The 15,535-nt window shown below is 37.9% G+C and overlaps 1 protein-coding gene across 4 annotated transcripts in view; it reads left to right on the plus strand.

The window, feature by feature from the left end:
* Positions 1-15,535, plus strand: part of ACSS3 (acyl-CoA synthetase short chain family member 3) — a 79,807-nt gene that overhangs the window by 40,605 nt on the left and 23,667 nt on the right. For all 4 annotated transcript variants that reach the window (XM_015857411.2, XM_015857410.2, XM_015857416.2 and 1 more), the window contains one exon: positions 4,902-5,005. In XM_015857411.2, coding sequence (XP_015712897.1) covers positions 4,902-5,005 — 104 coding nt within the window. The remainder of the gene's footprint in view (positions 1-4,901; positions 5,006-15,535) is intronic.

Here is a 15,535-nt window from a genome sequence, read left to right on the forward strand (position 1 = left end):
GAGGATTCCACCATGGTGCATTTAGTTCCTGAGATTTTATATTAAAATAGGCTATGGATTAAGGTGTTTTTCTTTTAAAATCCTATTTAAAAAGAACTATTCTTGATAAGATACAGAGTAAGTAGGCAGTGCCAGCTTCTAGTGCACAAAGGAGTAATTGATTTATGGGGGTAAAAAGAAAGATAACCAGAGTTCTGTTCTTCTGAACTGACATAAGTTATGTAAATCCCTATTAAAAACTAATGTTGTTAGCATCACTGACAACTAAGATATGTGTTGTTTCCAAAGCTTATTGCATGCTTTCTTCAAATTCCATATTGGCTTTTGGAATCTTACATTAACATTGCCTTTGAGACAAAACTTGCCTTACATTACATTGCCTTTGAGGCAAAACATTACTTATGTCTAAAACACAAGTTATGTTAAACAGCAAAAGAGATTTTTGATTTGCAGGGCTGTGGGATAAAAGCCCTGTTAAACCACTTATCTCTATGGCATCTTTAAAGACCAGGTTTTTGATAGCACGCAGAGCTGCTAAGCAGTCCATCTGATCATACTGCTGTCTGTTGTGTTTGAAAATAAACACCCAAATTCCATGACCGGCAAGTGCCTGGGTGTATTCTGGTTGGTGTTTGGAGTCAGTTAATATCTTTATGAAGTAACTCCATAGCACTGAACCATTAACACTATTTGGAATCACAATCCATCTTTTACTTGACTTGATTACTTTGATTTGGTTAGGTTTGATTTCCAGATGATTGACAGCTGACAGCTATACATGAAATTAGGTAACCGTTCAACAGATTAAATCAAAATATGAATAGTAGTGACTTGTAGCTTATGTTCCATAGCCTACATGGCTTTCTTTGCTTTAGGTTAATTGTGATTGTTCTGCCATTTTTTTATATCAAGAGATTCTGGAGTCTGAAGCATGTTTGTGTGATGCCAGATGTTAATGTACTCGCTTAAGAAAGAAGTATGAGACTGACTACATAAAATCTGTTCAGAAATAGAGGATATAAAGTTGAGAAACTGCTTGTTTCTCTCTCAAAACACAGGAGCAAGGGGATGGGAACTTAAATTAGCTAATTCAGAGCTGTTAGAAATTCTCACAAAACTCATGTCTCACACACGCTGCTCGGGATGTGATTAAAGCTCAGAAAATAGGACAATTGAAGTACATTACTGAGTGCTGTTTGCTTCCACCTACTTTGTGCTACTGTAGATCATGTGTGGCTATTCCTTATGGAGTCTTTCGCAGAGATCTTGATGAGCTGTTGTGGAGCACTGGGAAAAGGAGCTGAGCTGTTTTTGTATTCTGTGTCTCTCACTCAGTCAGTGCTTGAATCCTCCTGAACAGGGTAAAATACGGTTGGGGAGGAGAATGGGCAAGGACACCAATGGAGAAAAGTGAGATGATTAAAATATATAAATGTTTTACATATTTAAGTGTCTACAGTCTCCAGAGGCTTTAAGAATTAGTCAGAATTCTTTATTTCCAGATTCTGTTAAGAAGTGTAAATTAACCTTCTTTGTTGTTTTTGTTGTTGTTGTTGTTGTTGTTGTTTTCCTTTCAGCAAAGAGAGATTTATTTAACGTGATGCAGAGATTTTCTTTGCCACAAAAAGCTTGTGTATGCATTCCAGACTTGATAACACTTTTACGATGTTTTAATCCAGAAGAGTGTAGCTGAAATTACTACTCACTGAGCACTCCTTTTTTGGGATGGTCGTTTTGAAATGTGGTTTCTTTTGTGCTTGGAGTGACACCAAAATGTGCATGCTGTTTTGAGTGACTTAGATTGCGGCAGGACTGCTAATGCTCATCTGTCCCCTGCATGAGGTAGCACTTCAAATCCACTCCAATGGACAAATAGGGCCTAAAATCTTGATTTTCAGAATGACAACTTGGGACATATTTACTTAACAGAGAGGTTTTAAGATCTTTCTGCCCCATTAACTGCATTGCAGTGATAGATGATTGCAATAATAGGTGCATTGACATGCTTTGAAGTTTTAAGTGGATTGTTAAAAAATTGTTCACAGTGGGACATTTTATAACTGTTGCCATCTCTCTTGTTATACTGTTTGACAGGAGAACATAAATTCATAGCTCTTACGCTTTGTTAGGCTTATGGCACTTTGCTCTTGCATTCTCTTTGATAGGTTTGTATGGTAAGTTGTCCAAAGAGCTAGTCCCAATTCTTTCCAAAACATGGGATTGATCTAGAGCCTGGAAACAGGCCTGATTATTTAAGCTGGGAATTCAAAAGGAGGAGTTCTGGTTCTGGTTTAGGGCATAGCATGCCGTTTGAGTTCTTGGTCAATCCTTAACCCTGTTTTTAAAGCAAAGTCTTTTAACAGAGTTTTTAGAACTTTATAAAGTTAATTGTAAGTTAAATTTTTACATCTGAGCTGAAATTCTGTATCTAGTAGGCCTAATTACAGAATATTCAATACCATGTAAATTGAGCAATACTTAGGAGAAGTGTCCTGCATGTAAACATGAGTCTTAAAAGCTTTTCAGAAAGTATTTGTAGTCTTTATTTATTTAGTATTTTGTTCTCTGCTATCATAAACTTTTAACTATTGTAGCTCCCAGTTAGCTATTAACTGTAATTATCAGCAGTAGCTTGTGCTTTCAAAGGAAAAACATTCAGGATTCTAATTGGGGACACACTCATTAAACCATTATCCTCTAATGCAGGAGATGTGCACAGAAGGCAGTTTACCAAAATGATGTAGATTTACGAGTACAGCAAACACTGTGCTTCTTTGATGTGAATCCTGCTTGCTTACACATTTGCTATAAGGTTTTGTCTGTTTTTGTCTGTACATGGCTTGAAGTTCCAGAGTATCTTCCAGTTTCACTTTCTGCATTTAATAAAAAGATTGAAAGACTGTTCCTTTCAGCGGGAATTTTGACTAGCACCGTGTCAGACTTCCATGAAGTCAGTTTAAATACTTGTGCTTTCTCTATGTGTAAGTGTCCTTCAGTTCACCTGCACAGTACGGATCAGACATCAAGGAAAAGACCACCCCCTACTGTGACCAGACATCTATATTCTTAGACACGGCCTATATATATATCAGTCCTAGAGGTGGACATATGCTGTGTCATGTAAAACTGTAGTACTAAGACCTCAGATTTGCTTCAGAAAGAACTTGCTTTCTGCCCCGTCCAGTATGAGGATATGACAAGTAGACAATCTCCTTCTGAGGTGTTAGCTATTCAGTCTGACACAGCAGCAGGGGTTTGACTTTCAAGCTTGACAAGTTAAAAGCTTGCTGTTAACCCACCTGCTTACTCTGTACCTGTTCCAAAAATTATTTTCAGCTTTGAGAATGCTGAATTCTAATTTCTAGGTGCACCTTTAGCACCAGGTGCAGTTTAGAATACCACAATATAATGACATAAAACTGTTGTTAGTGCCCAGAGGAGGGCTGCAAAAGTGGTGAAGGGTCTGGAGGACAAGGTGTATGAGGAGCAGCTGAGGTCCCTGTGTTGGCACAGCCCAGAGCAGAGGAGCTGAGGGGAGGCCTGATGGCAGCTGCAGCTCATCACAGGGAGCAGACGGCAGCGCTGAGCTCTGCTCTGTGTACAGCGACAGGGCCTGAGGGAACGGCATGGAGCTGCGTCAGGGGACGGGCAGGTTGGGTGTTAGGAAATTGTTCTTTTCCAAAGGGTGGCCAGCCCCGGAACAGGCTCCCCACAGCAGTGGGCATAGCCCAAAGCTTCTGGAGTTCAAGCAGTTTTTGGACAGTTCTCTCAGACATAGCGTTTGATTTTGGGTTGTGCTATGAGGAGCCAGAAATTGCACTTAATGATCCTTGAAGGTCCCTTCCAGCTCAGGATATATGATGATTCTGTAAATCTGTGTCGTGTTCTAGTCGTGGTCACTCTGTTGCATGAAAGAAGTTTGTTGCCCTGAGACTGAATATCTCTGACTTCAGTTCCAAGTGCTGTGAGGGCAAAAATCATTCTTTCTTTCATAACTTCTTATAAGATGATGATCTTTGGCCTGTTCTGTAACGTCCTGATTCTGTGCAGTAATAGTCATATTTAAGAAAGCTACAGTTGACAGAGGACCTTATACTAAACAAAGCATGAAATCAGTTTGTGGTGCTTACTGAAGGATAGCAGTGCAGACAAAATCTGATAAAATGTGATGAGTAGAACTGGAAAGGGGTTATTGCCCAGGTGTGTAGCACTGCCTAATTCAGTGGCGTGAAAATGCTCTGTATCTGTCTTGATTACCAGGTGTTGCATTTATTTTCTGCCAAAGTTGCATCAGAGTATCCAGCCAAATAGGCTGAATTCCATTGTTCTGAGATCATTGTTGTCTTGTAGGATTACATGATTTATTTTTTATTTATATGTAAATAGTCTCTGTCTATTTACATATAATAAGGTTTTTAGCTGCTGTTGTTTCTCTACCAAACTCATCTCCAAAAGCATAGAAAAAAAGATAAATCACAAAACATCATTAAGAGCTGTTTAAATGAAACGGTGTTAAGCACTTAAAGCTAAGAGTTCTTCACTATTTCCTCTGGTATCTCTTTTTTTGTGTATTTTGTGTTTTTGGTTTGCCTGATGGGTGTCTACCTAGATTTGTATATAAAGTATTTAAATATTCCTTGCTTCCATTTACAGTTGGTTTTCACTGGCCTACCAAGATCTCTGAATTCTGATAATAGAGCTGCTTTTACACAATGTATCAGATTGCATAAATTAGTATTGCAGGATTTTAATTGTTACTCAGTGGGATGAAGTATACAAAGAGTAAGGGACCTCCCCTCCCCTTTTCTCAGGGACACAGACCACAAATGTTTAATTAACTGAATTAATTTCTATCCTGTCCAGATCACGATTAATATATTTTTCTTTACTATTTTTTAAAGGTTCAGGATGATGTTTGTAGCTGGTGAGCACTGTGATGTGGACACACTAGAATGGTCAAAAAAAGTCTTCAAGGTACCTGTCTTGGACCACTGGTGGCAAACTGGTGAGTACTTTAAACTACTGTTTGTCGAAGATGGTGATGAGATGTTTCCAACCTTGTACTTGAGTCTGCAGGTAGGTCAGCTATGCGTTCCCAGGGAGACTTAAATAGACAGGACTAACTATGAAAACAAACAACAAAGAAAGTTCTGTGCATTTAATTCAACATCAAAATGTGGAAATGTGGGGTTTATTTGGAAGTGGTCTGAAAAATGACTTCAGAATTTTTAACAACTGTAGAGAAACAAAGTTATTATTTGACTCCTGTGTTGTTATTTCAGTGTTTTTGCAGCTGTAATTTTATGTTTGTATTTGGAGGAACTTTCAGGTTTAAGGTGCTATTTTTGTTTCTTGTGGTGTTTGTTTGTTGGTTTTGTTTTGTTACATCTTGTGTAATTAAAAACAAACGAATGGAGTACTGGGATGAAGCCATTGGCTGGTCAAGAGGGATAGACTGGATGGGAGAGATGGAGGTGCTGCACTGTACTTAAGGGAGGGATTAGACTGTGCAGCCCTGTAGTAAGAGATGACATGGTATAGAGCCTCTTGGTGAGGATTAAGGTATGAATAGCAATACAAATGTTGTTGAGGGTGTCTACAATCACTCATTCAGGACAGTTACACAGATGAGCAATAAGGCAGAATAAGGCAGTAGACAATAAGGAGAAATTTCTGGATCAGTTGCTCTTGTGCTTGTGGGAGATTTAAGCTCCTCAGTCATAAACTGGGAAGATCATACTGACACAAGTAAGGCTGGAAATTCCTGAAGGATGTTGAAGATAAATTTCTGTCACGTGTATTTGGTGATCTAAATAGGAAAGGAGCACTCCTGGATCTGTTGTTTGAGAATAAGGAAGATCCTGTGGGAGAGGTGGTCATGAAATAGTTCAGTTCCATACTTTTGGTGTAATGAGGGATAAAAGGTCAGCAGAGTTGCCTCCCTGGACTTCAAGAGTGCAGACTCAAAGTTTTTCAGGTAGCTAGCTAGCAGTGTCTACGGGGAATCTGATCCAGATGGTTTAGGAGTACAAGAGAGCTGGTGGTTTTTCAAGAATCACCTTTTTAAAAGCTTAGGAGCACGCAGTCTCACTGCACTGCTAGTTGAGCAAGCAGAGCCAATGAAGAGCTTGTCTGAAAAGAGAACTCCTTCTGGAAATAGGAGAGAAAGAGAAAATACATTGTATCTAGAAGCAAGGTCAGGCTTTACAGGGAGCCTGATGACTCAAATCTCAGAAGGAGGAATTTTCTGAAATGTTTCTAAAATATAATATAAAAAATAACAAAAGCACACAAATAAAAATCCTAATTACTTGTAGCAGGAAAAGGTCAAGACAGTTAACCACATAACTACAGTTTATGTAGTGATAGGAAGTTTTAAAAAAAGTTTTCCTAATAGCAATATTTATTTCATGGTAAAAAATATTAAATTTTACAAGTTGCTTTCAATTATGATCAAACTGCACCTGGGGGTACATTCAGCCTTTTTGTTACACCCAAGCTGAAGACCTGAGGTATTTAAATATGTGAATATGCTTTTGACCTTTAACAATCCAGCAAATTGTTACATATTCCCAGATTTGATGGTTTTGTTTTTTTTTTTTGATCCATCTCTTTTAAAGCAGGAGCACTGTGAAACTGTGAGAAATGTTGATGTCTTGCTGAATGCTCTAGTCTTGTCTTTGCAATTTTGTATTAGTCATTGACACTTTCAACAGAGGCTGGAGAAGAAGATGGTGGAGAAGAGGAACCAAGTTACTATTGTTTCTTGTAAGATGGAGTCATTTCTTGCTTATGACTGAAAAAAGTAGGAAAGAGATCAGCTTTGCAGAACTGAGAAGTGACAGAATCTCTTTATAGGAACAGGAACGAGTGACTGGAAATAAAAGTTTGAAATGCTGTTATAAAAAAGAGAAGATGGAATGCAAAATGTTTACTTGTTTCATCTTAATGATGTTTCTTCAAAGCTGTTGGCTCATTTACTGTGCATTGAGATTAGAAATAGATGAGTATGGACAACAAAAATAAATGTAGTTTTCTTTGATTTTTGTCTTGGCAAGATATATGCAGTATATGAAATAATTGTGAATTGAAATAGTAGCTAGAGAGGAGAGAAGGCTTTAACAGGGGACTTGAAGTAGTTAGATCAGTAAAACCTAACTGATAACATCTTCGATTTGTGTCAATATGCCTTCATCAGTAACTTTTTTTTTTTTTATTTGAATTTTTGTGTTGCAAGTGTAGGAAGGACATCATAAAAGATGTGAAAGGTATGTCACAGGATCTACAAGTGGGATGTGAGGAACTAAGGACTGCTAAACACTTGCTCTTTCCTTTGGAGACATGGCAGTGGGTGAAAGAACAGTACTTTCAGATCCTGTACTCATCTATATGTAAGGGGAGGATAATCTTGTTTTGGATTTACACAGGTGCTTTTTGCTTATTTATATAAAATGACACTTAGCATTTAAATAGCCATTTTCATCTTCAAAGTAATTGTACAAATGCAAGCACATTAATTCTTTCAGCACACTGGAGAAGTAAATAAAATTATTTCTGACAGACTTTAAATTGAGAGAGACAAGTATCTTGCCCTAAACTATTCAGGAAGCCACTGTAAATTCAGTGTTAGAAAACAATTTTTCCTGCTCAGAAATAAATTCACCTGTCATATTTACATGTTTTGTGATACTTTGAATATTTGTGAAGGGAAACAAAAGATCGTTTCAGACCTCATTATAAGTCTCTTTGTGTACTGATGTTTTAAGGAAATGATGCGGTTGCTTTGTTTCAGTATTCCAGCTGAATACATCACAAAGAACTTTGCCAAATGGAATTGAAATAACCTAAATAATGTGTGGGTAGTACCCACTGTCATATTCTTTGGGGAGTGCTAAATACACAGTGAAAGGTGAGTTTAAGTTGCCTTGGTTTTGGATCTAGCTTTGAATTTGAGAAGAAAAAAACATACCAAAATTGAGAGAGTGAGGAGCTGTGGAAGCACGGACTGTGAAAACTTCCATTAAACTTCCCAAGCTGCTTTCATGGTAGCTATTCAGTATTTGCAGTAGAAATAAATAAGTCTTCCACATCTTTGTTTAGATTTTCAGATGTTAGCAACCTAGATTTTCATTTCATCATAATAAATTGAGGATGTGGAGAGAGTTTTTTCTTCCTATTGATATTTTCAGTCAAAAATGTTTTGATGCTCTGAGGACATACAGGAAAACTCAGGTGAAACAGAAACCTAAAAATTCAGGTATAAAATTTGAAGGGCGTAAAATCCCACTCATGAGACTCATTTCATTTTTATTTTTGGTTGCGTACTCCTTATATAATGGAAATCTAAGTTAACATGCAGGTGTAGGAGGTTCAGGTTGGATGTTTTATGTTAGGATGCAGTTACCTCAACTGTCCTGACCATAAACTCACTAACAGGCAGAAATGTGAGAAGGTTATTTCATGGATATAAGCCGCCTTATCCAACAGGGAATGGGTGTCTGCAGTGGGGGTTATGACAGAAGTCAGTGCTTGCTGAATTATGTCTGCTGTAGTTGGGGTGTGCATGTTGTAATGAGATCTTGGGTACTCTGTCAGGAACTCCCAAAATTCTGTAGCACGATTAATTTCTTTTATCACTTCTGCACCATCCTTGGAGACATTCAAAGCCAGGCTGGTTGTGGCTCTGGGCAGCCTGATATAGTGGTTGGTCACCCTGCACGCTGCAGGGGATTGGAACTGCATGATCACTGTAATCCTTTTCAACCCAGGCTATTCTGTTCTTGTTTCTTCTGTGTATATTCTCTCACAAACATTCAACTGCCCTGTTGGTATTATTTTTATTAATAGATATTATTATGTAATTTCACAGGGGTAGTAGTTTTACTGGTATTTTATTAGGACTATACAAACAAAACAATTACACCATTGCATTCAGTACTTCAAAAAAAAAAAATAATCATAGTTAAGTATACTCACTACAATATATTTCAATGAATTACTTCCTATGTCATTTAAGGAGAAGAGTTTATTAATGTCTTCAGGCAGCATATTCTGGTCCCCTGACTTCAGTTTCCATTGCGTTGTCTTGGCAACATCGGGCAGAATCTTATTGTGAGTTTCCAGAAAGGTGGATTTTGCAGCTGATTTCTGTTAGGTAATCTCTCTAGGTTTCCACTACAGAACTCTTCTTCAGCTGTATAACCTTGTTTATCCAGACTTCATGTCCCCACATTTAACGGCTGCATTCTGCATTTTGTTTTTCAGTCATCTGTTTTGCATGAATCTTAACTATGCAGATTTGCTTTCTAGTCCATTGAGTTCCTTAACATGATGAGATTTTTTTTACAGTAAATGGCAAAAGGAAAGCTAAATTAAAGGGCAGATGTTTCGTTTACAGCAAGAGTCCATTCTTGGATTTTTTATTTTATTTTTTTCTTTAATAGCCAGAGATGCAATTGTGGAGTTATGCAGCCAGGGCATCCAAAACTCAAATGAAAGAGGTGGTGTTCGGGCTGTTGTTTTAAGGTATCGGTACCTCATTGCAGATGCAGTTTTTGCTTCTTAGAGTTGTATGTATCTTGTAGACGGGGATCATATTTTTCTTTTGAAGGAAACTGGTATTCTATAGAGCAGTTGTTTGAAAAGTGGAAATTACTGTGCAGAAAGCTGTTCATCCCTGGGCTGCAGAGGCCTTTGAGTATCATGTTCTGGATGATTGAGCTTTTAACAGATGTTCATGCAGTGAAAAAGAAGAAATGCGGCTGTTCTTAATGTCTCTGTGTAGAGGTTTGCATTGTGGTGTTAAGATTATGAACACTTGTTCTATTGCAATTTAATGCAATTTCAGGAAGTGATGTGGATTTAAATTGGGATTTATTTTCTAACGAGCCAGGTAATTTGGATTGAGTTGTTTTGGGAAAGCCAACTTGTGGAAAGGACTCGGTGTTTCTCAGTGTTTCAGTAATGCTACCACTCAAACGTGGAGGGGGGAGAGAGGAAGCAACTCCTCTACATCATGGAACATAGGAGACCAGAATCCACTCATACATCCCAGGCTGCAAAATGGTATTGGTTTAGTGAGGGGAAGAAGTGTTGTGGTTTGGATTTAAAACAAACAAACAAACAAACAAAAAACACTTCTGTTTTTATTTATGGATCTGACTGCTGGTTGGGTGTGGTTAGGCAGTAAGCAGATGATCACAGATTGCTAGGGGCTGGAAGAACCCCCAGGCTCTTCTCCACAAAGCTCCTCTCCAGCAGGTCATCTCAGTCTGTACTGATACATGTGGTTATTCCTTCACAGGTGTAAGAATACACTTGCTTTTGTTAAACCTCACCTGGTTTCTTGCTGCCCAGCTCTCCAGGCTGTCCTGACCTTGCTGAATGGCAGCATGGCCTTCCAGTGTGTCAGCTACTCCTCCCAGCTTTGTATCATTGGTGTAGTTGATGAGGGTGGATGCTATCCTTTATCAAGGTCATCGATGAAGATAGTGAACAAGACTGAACCCAGCACTGACATGTGGGGAACACTGCTAGGCATAGATCTCCAACTAGACTGTGCCAATCACCACCATGTCAGTCAGTTCTCAGACCAACTTACCATCCACTCATCTGTCACATACTTTCTCAGCTTCATTATCAGGATGTCATGGGAGATGGTATCAAGAGCCTTGCTGAAGCCAAGGTAGATGACATCCACTGCTTTCTCTCCCCATCTACCCACGTAATGATGCCTGTAGAAGGCTACAAGGTTGGTTGAACATGATTTTCCCTTGGTGACTTTATGCTGACTACTCCTGATGACCTTCTCTTCTAGTTGCTTAAAGATGGCATCTAGAGGAAGCTGTTCAATCACTTTTCCAATGACAGAGGTGAGACTGATGGACCTGTAATTTCCCGGATGTAGTTTCCTGGATAGTATCCTTCTTTTAGAAAAACACAAGCATGCTCTTTTGTTTGGATTTTTTTAAATTGCTGGGAAGCTTTTCCCTTCCTCCTGGCTGTTCTCTTGGCACTGGTCAGCACCTCTTCTTTGTGGATAGAAGTTTCATATCGGATGTACTGTTTGATCTGCAGTCTCAATTTTGTGGCCTATGTACACTGACACTTTCTAATTTAAAATAACCGGAAAGTATGTATTAAGCTTTCATGTTCCCATTTTACGCCAGTTTCTCAGTGTTTATTAATCTTATTCGCTTCAAATTGTCTTTCCACATGCATCCAGGGGACGTGCATTAATATGAATGAAGCATTACATGTGTCTTTCTCCTTTCTAAAATTTTATTTATATGGTTGAGATGGTTGAAAGAACTGTAAAGCAGTCTTTAAGTTACAGATCTCATCCATGAACAATGTTTAGCGTGCACTGGATAGATGAAGAAGTTGGGACACCCTTAGAAGACATGTTAAGTGAGAGTAGTGCAGTCTCAAGTGCCTGAAAGCGACCAGCTGTGACGACAGCACCTCCGGTTTGTACGTGAGTGAAGATGTTACAGGTTGCTGATCGTTCTTGTTGCATGGCAACTGCTTTTTTTTGTTGCTCAGGGAATAAAGCCCTCATTAGTGTACAGTAGATGATTATTTATTTTTTCTCTGATGATTTGAGGAGTGCTAGAAGTAAGCTGCATGAATCCTGTGCATTTTGTGAGATCTAAGGCTGCCCATTGAAAGCAGGGAGAGGAGTTTCTTACACGTTAAACCCTGATACAGAAAAAATAGCTTTGATTTTCACAGTGGTGATTTTATCTGACTCCTCCGTCTTGGCAGTATTACTATGCATACAATATATTAAGATTTCCCAGAATGATTAAACAGGAAACGGTTAGCACTGAGATGTGTAATTACTTTTTATAATCTCCATGTATCTCTTAGTATTTCATCGTGTTATCAGTTACGATATTGCATTAGAAAGAAAATAAAAATCTGAAATTCATTTTTAATCTGAAAGTATATTATATTTCATTGCATTTCCTGACATTTTTAGATATGCTATCTGACATCTTCAAAACAAGACCAAAAACCCTGTCATTTTGCTATCGGCAAATTATAAAATGTACATTACAAATTACCGTTTTGAGGCAAGGGAGCCTGATGTGTTTACAGAATGAATGCATAAATTTCTGGTGCTTTGTAACTAGCCTGCCAGTTCTCAATAACTAAAGTTATTTCCTCCTTTGGAAGACTTTAGTAATTTTCACGATCCACCAACCTTTAAGTTAGCTAATTAGTGTATACAGCTGACTGTTCCAGACATTTTGTTTGGATGTGCTTTGAAATCATTAGAAGACTTTTATACATGTACAATACCCCACACATCATGGTGTGATGTGTTCTGTATTTGGATAGAATTGTGAGAGGAAACCTTGAGGGAGTTCTACTGTTTTGGAGGTTTGATTTTGTATTTAAATGAATTGATTGGATATGACAATGGAATTGCCATACAAGAAATATTTGGCCTTCACAAGTGTAATATATATTCATGATAATAGATGCATTATGCCCACAAGTGCTTTGAAGCATTTAGAAAATACTGGAAAATTTGCTTGTTTTTCATCTGACTTTTGAAATTCTAAAAATAAGCCTGTAAAGTTGGGCACTTCAGGCACTTCAGAAGATAATTATAAACAAAATGGAGGGTTTTTTTTTTTTTGAGAAACAGTCTTCACATTTTCAAAAAGCTTTAATTTTCTTCTGCTTCTGTAAATTTGCAAGAAATGAGGGAAGTATTCTCATTCTGGCTCACTGCACTCAGCTATTGTTGTCCAGGTGTGATGATGTCTCCACAGTTAATACTAATGTGATAATTCCCAGATTGTGGAAATAAGCTTGAAGCTGTCATTCTCAGCACTGCATATGTGCCTGCTAATATGGGAATGCCTCTTTGTTCATTTAAAAATATTTTTTAATCAGTGCAAAATGGATTCTAATACTATATTCACTTATAAAGGTTGGAAATTGCCTCCCAGCTGAGGTGGGAGGCATCCATCAACGCAGATGCAGGTTGCAGTCAGATATGGAGTGAAACAAAAAAGATAACTACCTACATGAACTTTGGGAAAGCTAATTGTTGCTAAAGCTCTGCTCCAGAGAAATGGCCCACTTAGAGAAAGCATTTAAATGAGTACCTGTGTTGCATTTGACATTTCAAATGTGAAGCTAAGTCCTAAGCTACAGATTAAACTAAATGTAGATTGTGGGGGAGATGGTAGTTATGATCCTGTTCTTGTTCTAAATTGAACATGCTGGAAGAAATAGCTTGGTTCTGTGTAGCTGTGTCTGTGGTATAATGAATGGTAAGTGCAATCTCTGGCAATGTTTGCATCCTTTCTCTTAGACCAGGCCTAGCATGTGTGTGGCTGCACAGAGAGCAGTGTTGGGCAGGAACTATCCTAGGCACCAGGTCATCCAATTCCATACAAAAGCAATTTGTGCTGGAAAAAAGAAAGATAGGAATGTAGGGACAAGATAGAGATTGATAATGAGAGTATTTTTCAGTGATCTGCACCGATGCATATTTAAATCAGCTCAAGTCAACTCTGCAACTGATTGCCCAGTTGTGCATTTTAATTGCAAAGTCAGCCTTCTTCATGTGTTGGATAATTAAAATGAATATGAATATGGCTGTCACAGTGTCTCTTTTCTCTTTTGTGTTTGCTGCCTTTCAGGGAGTAATCTTCTATAGTGTCTGTAGAGTATGGCTGTGCTGTTGATTAAGCATCCTTGATGTTACTTAACAATAAGGAATAAAAAGAATAAAGAAAACTTCAAATGGAAGTGAATAGCGAACAGCAACTTGCCGTAACCAGAAAAAAATGCAAATTTTTGTACCAGGCACTAGTTTTACTGTGCAAATTTGTACTGGACTGTCTGCTTAATTAACAGATCTTCCAGTCTTCTTTAGTCGCTTTTGTAGAAATGGACTCATTTCCTATTTGTGCCTTTTTTTTTCCCATGAAACTTGCTGGTTTTTTATACATGACAGTTTCAGTAGAGAAAGTAAAAATTAAGCAGAGTTTTTATGGTTCTACATACAAATCAGCGCAGTGGATTGACACAACTTGGAATTAATTTTACTTCAGTGAGATAAGCAGCACAGTTATTTTTCCTCAAGGGTTGCAGTTAGCTTACGGAAGTGTTACCCTCTGTTTTGGAGAGTAATAGTGGGATAATCAGACATGTTTTGCAGCCATCCCACCACAAGGTAACAAACTGTCCATTCTGATCAGCCAAATGAATGTAATCTAAATGGCCAGCAACCTGATGGAAAGATCATGCTTTCAGTATGGCTGTGTCTTTTAAGTTAGAGCAAGGTAGTCCTAGCTCTAACTTTTCCTTTCCAGTTGTTTTATTGCTTATGTACTTCACCCTAGCTTTTCTCATTCTTGTAAGACATTGAAAAACTCCCTATGGAAAAGGATAACTATAGAAATCTTTATTTTACATATAACTCAACCTGTGTACTTTACCTAAAATACAATATTTCTTGTGCATTTTGATTTTAGGATAGATCTCTACTACTCACAATATTTTGACATTCTGTATGTAGCTGATATGTATTGCATTGATTCTGTATGCATTTAATTCACAAGGAATAAGTTAAGAATACAGTCAGATGGAGGAGAAATAAATTATAATTTCTATCACAGTTCAGGAATTTATCTGCTGCATCCATCATACTCCTCCAAATACAGGTTGAAATTAAATGTAAAATGATGCACAACTGAGTCTTTAAGCTTCAGTAGCAGTCAGCAAAGACTTTCACAGTTTAAGATGATAGATCACTGTCTTTAGTCTAACCTTGTTGTGCATAATATGTGAACGGAATTTAAGTTCATGCTTTATTTCTGACACTTGGTAAAACTGAATCAGGGAATCCTTAAGAATCTACAGTTCTCCAGATTCTTCAGTTACTGTTGATTTCTTTGTGGCTTCTCTTGTTTCTCTGTTAGAGTTTGCTGTAGTACCCATCTAAAGACTTTGGAAACAGGATTAGGATTTCTGTAAATACAAACTCCATCTTTAAATTTTATTTTATTTCATGATCGGGCAACACAAAATGAGGAGAGAGTAGGTAAAAGTAATCTGGTATTTCATGATATAATTATCAGACATCTGAAAACGTAATTTTCACTAGTTTTTACCGTTAGGAGGTGGTAAAGATGATTGCCTATCAGTGTACATGGACGATATGGGTGCATCTGTCCTATGTACGTTTTTGGCAGTCTTAACAGCTGACAGCCCAACATCACATCACACTTGACTGGGATCTTCCAACCTGTGAACATTTTCACCATGTTTTGTTCTGGGATAAGAGTAACCAAAGTTTTAATGTTGATGACTAACCAGGATCAGATTATTAGTAGTTAAATGCCCTCAAACCTGTTGTTCTTGGTATATATGTGCATTAGTACTTCACCATGTCTCAAGCATTGACCTGAAGCTCTGCAGGGAATGTATCTCTTCTAGGGAAGAAATGAAGAAAACCTGTTGAGAGTTGATGTGTTTGAGTCCTTCAGCAGGGACTCGGCTATACTGT

The sequence above is a fragment of the Coturnix japonica genome, chromosome 1 (assembly GCF_001577835.2).
Source record: "Coturnix japonica isolate 7356 chromosome 1, Coturnix japonica 2.1, whole genome shotgun sequence".
NCBI lineage: Eukaryota > Metazoa > Chordata > Aves > Galliformes > Phasianidae > Coturnix > Coturnix japonica.